The 11935-nt window shown below is 46.7% G+C and overlaps 1 protein-coding gene across 1 annotated transcript; it reads left to right on the top strand.

Annotated features, from left to right (window-relative positions):
• The first annotated feature begins 4117 nt into the window (after nt 1–4117).
• LOC133071007 (small ribosomal subunit protein eS17-like) lies at nt 4118–5886 on the top strand. Its single transcript, XM_061163226.1, has 2 exons — nt 4118–4139; nt 5419–5886. The coding sequence occupies exons 1-2, from the start codon at nt 4118–4120 to the stop codon at nt 5835–5837; spliced, it is 441 nt and encodes a 146-aa protein (XP_061019209.1). The 3' UTR covers nt 5838–5886.
• The last annotated feature ends 6049 nt before the right edge of the window (nt 5887–11935 follow it).

Raw genomic sequence — 11935 nt, 5'->3', positions numbered from 1 at the left:
TGTAGAAGATACAGGATAATTGTGTAGTGATAGTTGTGAGACCTGGGTGATGAGTATATTGGGACCACTATTCTATTTTATTTTTAAATGATTTAAAAGTTTTTCAAAATAAAAAAACAGTATTTTTCTTAAAAAGAGAAACAGCGGGGGGAAACCTGTGGACATTGTGTGAGGATGTGATGCTTGGAGCTGCTGTAGCCGCCTTGTGATCATGAGTGTGCAAGGCTGAAGTCAGGTGTAACCATAGCTAAGAATGAACACCACGTGGAGACACCACTCCAGGAGGGAGAACCTTTAACTAAACCTTGAAGGGAAAGTAGCATCTTCAGTCAGAGATCATGGAAATGGGAAAGTTATAATAGGCAAGGAGAACAGAGAGAGCAAAGCTTGAGAAGACGTGACCGCGTAGACTGCTGGTAGGGAGGATGTGGGGGTAAGTCCTGGTTTTTAGGAAAGAAGGAAAGTCAATGAAGCTGCTGTGGATCAAAAGGGACCTTGAAGGCTGTGCTACAAAGCTTGGGAGGTCATGGGGGCCATCGAAGAGTTTTAAGCAGGGAAATGTTAGGACCATGAGTTTGTCAGAAAGATCCTTTGGAGACCAGCTTGTGGTGGATGATTAGAATGAGGTTAAATAGCAGACACTGGGCCCAGCCGAGAGGCTGTTGCAACACTCCAGACCGAAGATGATAAGATCGAAGGCCCTGGAGGTGGAGTGCTGGTAAGTTGCTTCAAATGTGTCCAACTTTTTGTGACCCGATGGAGCATAGCCCACCAGGCTCCTCTGCCCATGGGATTCTCCAGGCAAGAATACTGGAGTGGGTTGCCACGAAGAGTTGGGGGGAGATATTTCACATGAGATTTAGGAGACAGAATAGATAGGATTTGGCAGTGGTGGTCCATGCAAGATGAGGTATTAGTGAGTTCATTGCTCAGTTGTATCCGACTCTTTGTGACTCCATGGACCGCAGCACGCCAGGCCTCCCTGTCCATCACCAGCTCCTGGAGTCCACCCAAACCCATGTCCATCGAGTTGGTGATGCCATCCAATCATCCCATCCTCTGTCGTCCCTTCTCCTCCCACCCTCAATCTTTCCTAGCATCAGGGTCTTTTCCAATGAGTCAGTTCTTCACATCAGGTGGCCAAAGTATTGGAGTTTCAGCTTCAGCATCAGTCCTTCCAATGAATATTCAGGACTGATCTCCTTTAGGATGGACTGGTTGGATCTCCTTGCAGTCCAAGACTCTCAAGAATCTTCTCCAACACCAGAGTTCAAAACCATCAATTCTTCAGCACTCAGCTTTTGTTATGGTCCAAATCTCACATTCATACACGACTACTGGAAAAACCATAGCTTTGACTAGATGGACCTTAGTCGGCAAAGTGATGTCTGCTTTTTTTAAATACTCTGTCTAGGTTTGTCTTAGTTTTTCTTCCAAGGAGCAAGTGTCTTTTAATTTCATGGGTGCAGTCACCATCTGCAGTGATTTTGGAGCCCAAGACAATAGAGTCTGTCACTGTTTCCACTGTTTCCCCATCTACTTGCCATGAAGTGATGGGACCGGATGCCGTGACCTTAGTTTTTTGAATGCTGAGTTTTAAGTCAGTTTTTTCACTCTCCTCTTTCACCTTACCTTTGTTGCAGGAAGGGGGACCCCTTCCAGGGCCCGAAACTGGGCTCTTGTCTAACACTCTGAAATGAGTTGTCCGAGGAGACACTTGTGCTGACAAAGCAAGAGATTTTATTGGGAAAGGGCACCCAGGTGGAGAGCAGTAGGTAAGGGAACCCAGGAGAACTGCTCTGCCGCATGGCTCGCAGTCTTGGGTTTTATGGTGATGGGATTAGTTTCCGGGTGGTCTTCGGCCAATCATTCTGACTCAGAGTCTTTCCTGGTGGCGCACGCATGGCTCAGCCAAGATGGATGCTAGCAAGAGGGATTCTGGGAAGTGGACGGACAGGCAGTGTCTCCTCTCGACCTTTCCTGAACTCTTCTGGCTGGTGGTGGCTTATTAGTTCCGTATTCCTTATCAGGATCTCCTGCCATAAAACAACTCATGCAAATGGTTACTATGGTGCCTGGCCAGGGTGGGCGGTTTCAATCAGTGTGCTTCCCCTAACACCTTCATCAAGAGGCTCTTTAGTTCCTCTTCACCTTCTGCCATAAGGGTGGTGTCACCTGCACCCCTTGAAAGTAACATTGCCAGATTTGCCGGGCCCTGCCATCCAGATTGTCCTTGTCTGTGTGTAACAGTGGTGTCACTAACCACTGTCCCATCTCAGGAGGTTTTGAGCTTGTTCAGTTCAAACCCCACTTTTCTCATTCCCCTTCCTGCACTGAGTACAGATGCCCAGTTTTCCTGTCACCATTCCACCGGGTCCAGGGCCCCATTCCCTTGTGTTGGGCTTATAGGTTTTTTCCCGGGCCCTGATGTCCCCTGCAGTAATGGAGCAGGCTCATGTTGCTTTGTGGTATGGACGGCCATCTGTCCAGCTGGGCAGGCATCCAGCGAGTTACCGATGCTAATGGAGTGATCTGTTCTCCAGCTGCCCACAGAGGAATAACATGTGTGGGTGACTTTGGGGCAGGCAACAGGAGGTTCTCGGGTCATGCCTGAGCGACCTGTTACAGTGACCCAGCTCTTGCTGCTTGTTGCTCAAACTGTCTCCCTTGAAGCCTTCTTTGCTAATTCCATTCACCTGACTCAGCTGTGCTTTCGGTCCTGTTCCTTTTTGATCACCTGCCCCGGCTCAGCTCCCAGGCCAGAGGGGTCCTTGCGTCAACGCCTCCCGGTCACCTTCCTCTCCTCCTCATATCTCTGACGTCCTTCTACTTTTGAGAAAACCTTTCCTTCTGCTCTGGACCTCCACCATGGCTCTTCCCAGCTGTCGCTGGCAGTAAAGAACCTGCCTGCCAGATGCGGGTTCGATCCCTGGGTCATGAAGACCCCTTGGAGGAGGGCATGGCAATGCACTCCAGTATTCTTGCCTGGAGAATCCCATGGACAGAGGGGCCTGGCGGGCTACAGTCCATAGGGTCGCAGGGACTCACCATGACGGAAGCAACTTAGCACACACCCATGCAAGCACATGGCAATTCCTTCTCTCTCTATTCCAGTCCCTCTGTTCTTCTTCTTTTAAAAACTTTATTCATTTATTTTTGGCTGCACTGGGCCTTCTCTGTGGTGTGCCGGCTTTCTCGAGGTGCAGTGAGTGGGCGCTGCCCTCCAGTCGGGCTCCTTGATGCAGTAGCTTCCCTTGTCGGGGAGCACAGGCTCTAGGGAGCATGGGCTTAGTTGCTCTGCACCAGGCAGGATCTTCCTGGACCAGGGATGGGACCCGTGCTCCCTGCGCTGGCAGGAGAATTCCCAATCACCGGACCACCAGCAAAGTCCCTCTTTGTTCTTCTTTAGCTCACTAACAGAAGAGCTGATGATCTGTTAAATCTGGATCATCATCAGTTAATACAAACAAAAAAAAAAAGATTTCCCTTTTCTTAAGGATAGAGAGGACTCACCATTCAAAGCACACAATAAGGGCAAATAACTGTGGTAAGTAGGTGAAAAAAGGGAGACAACTGCAGGCTACTTTGATATTGAAAAGGTTTGACCCCTGACATCCTGCCACATTCGTAGTGGCAAGATCTGGCTTCCCTTAACTCAACAGTTACTGGTTTTAACACCATTATGGGGAGTCATTTCAGCCCTGGGAGTTTAATTCTATTTCTTATTCTTAAGTAGTTCATTCTGTTTCCATAATTCTCAGTGCCCTAAACTCCTGGCTCTTGGATCCACCCCAGGAGATGTAAAGAATTAGCTAAAATCAGAACTACTTCTCACCCAGAGAGGTCACCCTTTGTTTTCTGATGATTTTAGCTGAGCTTTAGCTTTGCACAACCAAAAGGCCATTAGAAAGTTTTCTCCCCAATACGAGAGCAATTTTCTCCAGAATATGAATCCTTCTGCCATCTGTTTAGGAACAAGCACATATAGGAGTTCTTTTGTCTGTGCAACATGTGTTTTCTATTATTACTATTCTGAATAGATGATACATTCTGATTTAAAATTCAAAGGCAACAAAGGATCTACACAGAAAAATCTTCTTTTTGCCCCTATCTAGCTATGCCCCAGATGCTCCCCAGAGGTGAGCAACATTACTAGTTTTTTACGTATCCTCCCAAAGTACTTTGTGCAAGTAAACAGACACACATCTGTTCTCTCTCTCTCATTAGTCCTGCCATCTATGCTAGCATTGCATATGGTGCTTTGCACTTGCTTTTTTAAAAGATTTGTCAGAGGTCAGAGATATGAGGAGGAGAGGTTAGCTGTTCTGAGTCTTGGTTGCAGCATGTGGCCTCAGTAGTTGCGGTGTGCGGGCTTAGGTGCCCCGAGGCATGTGGGATCTTATTTCCACATAAGAGATCGAACCCGCATCCTTTGCATTGGAAGGTGATTTCCCAACCACTGGACCACCAGGGAAGTCCCTCCACCTTGCTTTTTTTCACTGACAAATATAGTTTGGGAATGCTCCTATTTCGCTCCATAGAGGGTCACCAACCTACAGTATTCTAGTGCATGTATATTACTTAATTTATTTAAATAATCCCCGGTTGATGGACATTTTGGTGGTTTCTAATTTTTGCTAGTAGTACTATAAGCAATGCAGCACTGATTGCCTTGTAGACGTGCCCATTTGCACACTTTTGAGTACATCTGTAGAAAAAAAAATTCCTGGAGGTGGAATGGCTGGATCAGATGATAAATATACCAACTGCCCATCTTGTACCAGTTTACACTCTCACTGTCCATTAAAAGATGTGTTTTCCCAGAGTCTTTTACATGTATTTCCAGAAAAAATGCTTCTGGGGCCATGTGGAAATTGGATTGGAAGAAGACCTAAGTGCCCCTGAGGGAGATGGTATGTTCAAGGTAAAGTGGTCCAGGGGAGATTTGCTCTTGGGAGGTCAGAGAAGGCTTTCTGAAAGTGAGGCTCTTGAAGAATCAGAGGCTGCCCAGACAGAGAGAGGAAAACCCTGTGACCATGCCGGCTGGCTCTTCCTGGTAGTTTGATCTGAAAAGATAATTTTGGGGGGATAAAAATGTTGCACACTAAAGGACATAGCTCAGACTTACCTATAAGAATAAGGAGCAAGAAATCATGTGGTGAGGGTTAAGTAGTGATGATATATGAACTTTATGGAAAAGAAAAGTATAATGATAACAATAATATCAATAGTAGTAGCACCCATTGTTCTCTATGCTTGCTAAGATATTTATTTTTTCCTGATTTGAAATCACATGATAAAGTTGTATCTGAAAACTATACACATGCATATAAGCTTTAAGTTCAGTACCATATCTTGGTAAAACTAGCACAATATATGAAAATAAGACTAAGAAAAAGAATTAGCTCTTTTACCAAGGACCCGCCAACACGGGCCACGTTCGCACCAAAACCGTAAAGAAGGCGGCCCAGGTCATCATTGAGAAGTACTACACGCGCCTGGGCAATGACTTCCACACCAACAAGCGGGTGTGTGAGGAAATCGCCATTATTCCCAGCAAGAAGCTCCGCAATAGGATCGCAGGCTACGTCACACATCTGATGAAGCGGATTCAGAGAGGCCCGGTGAGAGGTATCTCCATCAAGCTGCAGGAGGAGGAGAGAGAGAGGAGAGACAATTACGTGCCTGAGGTCTCAGCCCCGGATCAGGAAATCATTGAAGTAGATCCTGACACTAAGGAAATGCTGAAGCTCTTGGACTTTGGCAGTCTGTCCAACCTGCAGGTCACTCAGCCTACAGTTGGGATGAACTTCAAAACACCACTTGGAGCTGTTTGAGTCTTTCTGCTGTGCTGTAATATTTTCAATAAACCTCGGACAACAACAACAACAACAACAACAAAAAAGAATTAGGTTGGGTTAAGCAATTCAAGCTTTTTGATTTTGCATTAATTGCAGCTATTGTTTCTTAAAGAACATGTCAGGCACTGGATTACACATTGCTGTGCTTAGCTGCTCAGTCGCGGCTGACCCTTTGTGACCCCATGGACTGTAGCCCACCAGGCTCCTCTGTCCATGGGGATTCTTCAGGACAGTACACTGGAGTGGGTTGTCATGCCCTTCTCCAGGGGCTCTTCCCAACCCAGGGAATGAACCCAGGTCTCCTGCATTGCAGGCAGGTTCTTTATCATCTGAGCTATCAGGGAAGCATTATTACACATGCATTTCTTTAAGCCTATTTAATTCTTAAACTAACTCTCTGCATTAGGCACAGTTATTTCCAATTTACAGATGAGGAAACTGAGAATCAAAGATGACAAGTAACTTGCTGAAGGTAACTTAGCAAGGAAGTGGCAGAACCAGGATTCCGCAAACTAGTGTGACCCCAAAGCCTGCATGCACTCCTACCCACTAGAATAGCCTCCTTCCCACTAGCTTGCCCAATTCTCCAGAGCTCTGGAGAAGTAGGCAGAGATGAAATGATTAAGGTGAAAAAACAGAGACTCAAGAAGTTGTGGCTTTTTCAGAGAAAATATAAAGAATATATTGCAACCGGGGAGAATGTTTGCTAAATAACAGAGTTGGCGGTGGGGGAGGGTGGGGGGGGGGGAACTGTGTGCAAAGTTGTTTAAACAAGATGATCACAACTGTGTAAAAATAGAAATACCTGTGGGTTTGCTTGCTGATTACCCATCTGGAATAGTCTCGGGCAGTCCTGGGTTTACCTTTCTGATTGTTGGAAGCCCTATATCAGGTGCTATGCGCTGACTTTAGGGAAGCTGGGGATATTTGGCTACTGTTCTTAAAACTAGAGACTATATTGAAGGCATTTAAGTATTTTCAATACCGTTGAACATTTAAATATGTAAGTATTATGGAAGAAATAGAGCTCCTAAAACCTTCCTAGGTGATAAAGTTGCTAGGAGCATATATATATATACACACATATACACCTTGCTTATTTATATATGGATATACATATATGTGTGTATATATATATTTATATACATACACAGTTGTAACACGCGGGATCTAGTCTCCTGACCAGAAATTGAACCCAGGCCCCTTGCATTGGGAGGATGGGGTAGCAGCCACTGGACCATCAGGGAAGTCCTTAAGCGCATCTTTTGTGTTAATGTTTGGTCTTTGATACTGGTTCCCAACAGAGAGCTCCTAAATCTTTAGGAATGTCCTGGGTGATAGGAGTGTCTGTTGTTTTCAGGAGGAGAATTTGGGTGGGTAGCTCTGCCTATTGTTCTAATGAGGAGACTCTTGGTAAACTCGTGGATGCTTCAGCATGGGAGTGGGCACCAGAAAAAACTAAGCTGTGATTAGAAGTTTGGAACTTTCATCCTTGGACAAGGGCTAGAAATTGAGTTAATACTTGATCATGCCTATATAATGAAGCCTCCATAAAAATTCCTGAACTCTGAGGTTCTGAGAGCTTCCAGGTTGCCGAAGACATACAGCTGCTGGGAGAGTGGGGGCCCCAGAGAGGGCATGGAAGCCTGGCACCTCTTCTTCCATGTCTTGCCCAGTGTCTCTCTTCCATCTGGCTGTTCCTGACTGGTGTGGTTGTTCAGTCACTAAGTTGTGTCCGACCCTTTGAGACTTCATCGACTGTGGCACGCCAGACTTTTGTCCTCCACTGTCTCCCGGAGTTTGTGCAACATCGCGACCAGTGAGCTGGTGATGCTATCTAACCATCTCATCCTCTGCCACTCCCTTCTCCTTTTGCCTTCAGTCTTTCCCGTGTATTCCTTTTTATAAACTGGCCACCTAGTAAGTAAATCGGGCTTCCACGGTGGTTTGGTGGTAAAGAATCTGCCTGCAGTGCAGAAGACTCGGGTTCAATCCCCAGGTTGGGAAGATCCCCTAGAGAAGGGCATGGCAGCTCACTCCAGTATTCTTGCCCAGAAAATCCCATTGACAGAAGAGCCTGGTGGGCTACAGTCCGTGGGGTCACAAAGGGTCAGACATGACTGAGCACGCAAGGATCTAAGCTGCAGTCAAATTATCAAATCAGAGGAGAGGGTCATGAGAACCCCTGACTTACAGCTGGTTGGCCAGAGGTCCTGGAGGCTAGGGCTTGCGTTTGGCCTCTGAGGTGGGACCGTGGGCAGTCCTGTGGGCCTGTCTTGAACCTGTGGGATCTGACCCTAATTCCAAGTAGATAATGTCAGAATCGGACTGAATTGTAGAACTCCCAGCGGTGTCACAGAGTTGTCAGTGTGGGGGAAAAACCTCCACATCTGGTGACAAAGTAAAGTTCTTTGTGAGTAGTAGAGAAGAAACAGTGCATCCCCTTTACACACACACACACACACATTTCAGGGTTGTTACAGTGACTCAAACTGTTTTAAGTATGAAAGTTGGAAAAAGCCAACAGGTGACATTTGATACAAATCTAGAAGGCTAAGGAAGCAGACATTTTGAGCCAGTAGCTTAGCCTTACCAATTAATGTAAATTGATATCAATGTCTTACCTATTCATCACTCCAGTCATTGGATTTCTGTGGTGATTGTTTTTTAAAGGTTAGCCTTGACCAGCTCCATTATAATTTTTTTCCAGTAGTATAAGCAGACAGAATCAAGAGAGGAGGCTTATATTTACTTCAAATAGTGAAAGTAACAGCTATCAATTGTTTGTTTCAGAAAGGTTGTTTGGAAAACCTTTATTTGATCATTTGTTCATCCTGCCTTCACATTAGTTCTGCTTCTTATTCATTTAATTCATTCATTTGTTTATTCATTTCACATTTCCTAGTCTTCTATTGTATGTCTAGTTCTGTGTTGGGCACAGGAAGCGTAATAGTGAGCAACACTTGGTGCCTGCCCATGAGGGGTTTGCTGGTAGAACTAGAAACATAAAGAGATAATTATAACACAGTCTGATTAGTGTCATTTCAGTGCAGTTTAACGTGCGTGCAGATGGTCTACACAACCCAGGAGGCTGGGTTGGCCACTGTCATAGACAGTAGAGAATTAGAGATTTGGCCTTGCCCTCAAGGAGCTCATAGTCTGGTGAGAAAGACAGTAATCAATTGCTGCTGTTATTGTTCAGTTGCTAAATCGTGCCTAACTCTTTGCAACCCCATGGACTGCAGCACACCAGGCTCCTCTGCCCTCCACTGTCTCCTGGAGTTTGCCCAAATTCATGTCCATTGAGTCAGTGAGCTATCTCATCTTCTTGCCCCCTTCTCCTTTTGCCTTTGATCTTTCCCAGCATCAAGGTCTTTTCCAATGAGTCGGCTCTTTGCATCAGGGGGCCAAAGTATTGGAGCTTCAGCTTCAGCAAAAAACCAGTAACTAATTCATTACAAATAACCATCATTTATAAGGGAATTAAGCAAGGTTTGGGGATGAAAAATAATAAGGACGGGGGACTCTGTTTTCACAGAACGGCCCAGGAAGTATTACGGTGGCGGCAATGGGACTGTGGGAGCAGGGAGGGGCGGCGGTATAATGTGTGGTGGAGGAGTTGGGGAGGGCTTTGCTAGAGAGTTCCCCCCAAGTTAAATCTGAAAAAATAGGGGAGAGTTAAACAGGGGGAGAACGTCAAGATGGACAATCCTAAGAGAGAGAGAGAACTGGGGTAGAAAAGTTTGAAGGTGTCGAGGTGACAGAAAGTCAGGGTCTGCTGGAAGATCAACAGATGATTCAGTGGCAAAGGAGTACAGCATTCAGGCGGGAGGGGTTCGGGTGGGAGGGGACGAGATGGAGCCGCAGCGATAAAGCAAGGCCAGATCATGTGTGGCCACCGAGGCCTGGCTAAAAACGCTTGGAATTTAGATGGTGATAAAATATAGAGCTTACCAACCTATGGCCCTCGGCACATAAAGTTCACACAGCTTTCCATGGGTCTCATAAAACCAGACGGTACTGATTGTATTTTATGCCATGATCAAGTTGTATACTTTAAAAGAGTGTGGTTGCCCACTGAAGATTTGTGTTTTTCTTTTTCGTCTCTAGGGAAAGATGAGCTTAAAGGTCCTCTCTGGGTAACTCACCTTTAACTGCTTAAAGTTTGCTCCCCCTGAAGGGGGACAGGTAAGACACCTGGAGACCAAAAATAAAAAGAGGTTTGGAGCCCCAAAGGGCAGAAATGCACACAGATTTTGATATGGACTCCTGTCAGGCTAGAACCTTGAAGAATGGCTGTATGAGAAATTGAACATGGGGTGTGGGATGTCCAGCGAGAGAGCTGGACTGCTCCTGGAGACCCCTGGCACCTGCCCGGGGACCTGGACCTGCAGGGCCATCTGCCCAAGGTCAAGGTCAATACAGCATGCCCGCACCAGGGAGAAAGCAAACTCCCGGTTGCCTGCTTGTGGTGGGGGTTAGGGAACCTCCCCTGCTGGGGTTGCTTCAGCCTTGGCGCTCTGGGGAACACTCTGGGGAGGAAGGTTCCATCGGTGAAGGATCGTGTTTCTTGTTAATCAGGTATGGCCCTTTTCAAGTTGGTGGTTTTGATTTGAGAAAAAAAGTGATCACATTTGCACATTTGAATTTTTGAAGACAGTCTTACAAATCACAACTGTAAAATAAAACAACCTAGAGTAATTTCACCTGAAGTTTCTAACGTTTTGAAGGACAGTTGAATAGATCTTATAAGACAGAGGCCCTCTGGCTCTCCCTGGAGCCAGTGCCGTAGAAGACGGGGCTGGGAAAGCTCCAGGGTTTATGAGTCAGGTGCAATCAGTGGTAAAGAATCCACCTGCCAAGCAGGAGACGAGGGTTTGATCACCCATGGGTTCGATCCCCCTCCAGTTCAATCCCTGGGTCGGGAAGATCCCTTGGAGAAGGAAACGGCAACCCACCCCAGTATTCTTGCCTGGGAAGTCCTATGGACAGAGGAGCCTGGCAGGCTGCAGTTCATAGGGTCACAAAGAGTCGGACACAACTTCAAGACTAAACAGCAACAGGAACTTAAGCTTTCTCAGAGGTGATTAGTTCTATTGTCCCAATTTGCCACGGAGACAATGGAGGCTCAAAGGAGTGCTGACTTGCCGAGAATCATCCTGCAAGCTAGAGGTGGGGCTGGGAGTGAACTCAGGTGTTCTAATTCCCTGGGCAAGGCTATTTGGACTACAGCAAAGCACTGCCACTGCTGAAACAGCAGTGAGAAAGAAGAGGAGAAGAAGTAAGAGGGAAAGAAAGAGAGAGGCCCAGAGGAATAGGGGGAAGGGAAAGGGAAGGTGGGGGAGCGGGAAGGTGGAGGCACGAGATCAACTTTTGATGAAAACCTTAACCTAGGGCCCAGTCTCCAGAATCTAGTGCCTAATTAGATCTAATCTGAGGTGACATTGATGGAATAATAATAGAAATAAATTGCACAATAAATCTAATGTGCTTGAATCATCCCCAAGCCATCCTCCCTCACCCTGGTCTGTGGGAAAATTGTCTTCCACGAAATCCATCCTCAGTGCCAAAAAGGTTGGGGATGACTGCAACCGAATCAGCTGTTATGGGTGACTTTTTGTTGTTTGTTTTTTTACTTCCTCAAAGCCCAAAGAAGGTAATGCATTGATGGCCTGATTGTGTTTCTACCACGACTTGCAATCCAAGATGCAGCCCAGCCACTGAAAAGCCCATTGTTCCGTGCAGCGATGTTATAACTGTCTGTAAATGAGGCGGTCCAGGGCACCCAGCGCTGCCTGCTCCACCCCACTGGTGACCTGCAGGGACAGCTGAATGCCTTCTGGTCCGCTGAGCCCAGAGGAGTGGGGCTGGGCTTTCAGAAACAGCAGGGCTGATTCATCAAGAACAAAAGCCAGCTCTTCCTGCTAAATCCCTGGCCGTCAAGGGCGGCGAGGCCAGCAGGCCCCTGCGCCCCTCCGCAGAAACTCCTTCATCCGGCTACCGCTGTGTGGCTCCACGGCAGGAGAGCCAGCTGCCTGCTGCCCCGTCCCTTCAGCCTGGCCTGCTCTCAGACC

The sequence above is a fragment of the Dama dama genome, chromosome 16 (assembly GCF_033118175.1).
Source record: "Dama dama isolate Ldn47 chromosome 16, ASM3311817v1, whole genome shotgun sequence".
Lineage (NCBI taxonomy): Eukaryota > Metazoa > Chordata > Mammalia > Artiodactyla > Cervidae > Dama > Dama dama.
This window is presented reverse-complemented; position numbering and strand designations above follow the sequence as displayed.

Coding starts and splice junctions, on each gene's coding strand:
- LOC133071007 (XM_061163226.1), top strand. CDS start 4,118: ATGCCCCAGATGCTCCCCAGAG. Junction 4,140..5,418: donor GCCCCAGATGCTCCCCAGAG/GTGAGCAACATT, acceptor TCTTTTACCAAG/GACCCGCCAACACGGGCCAC.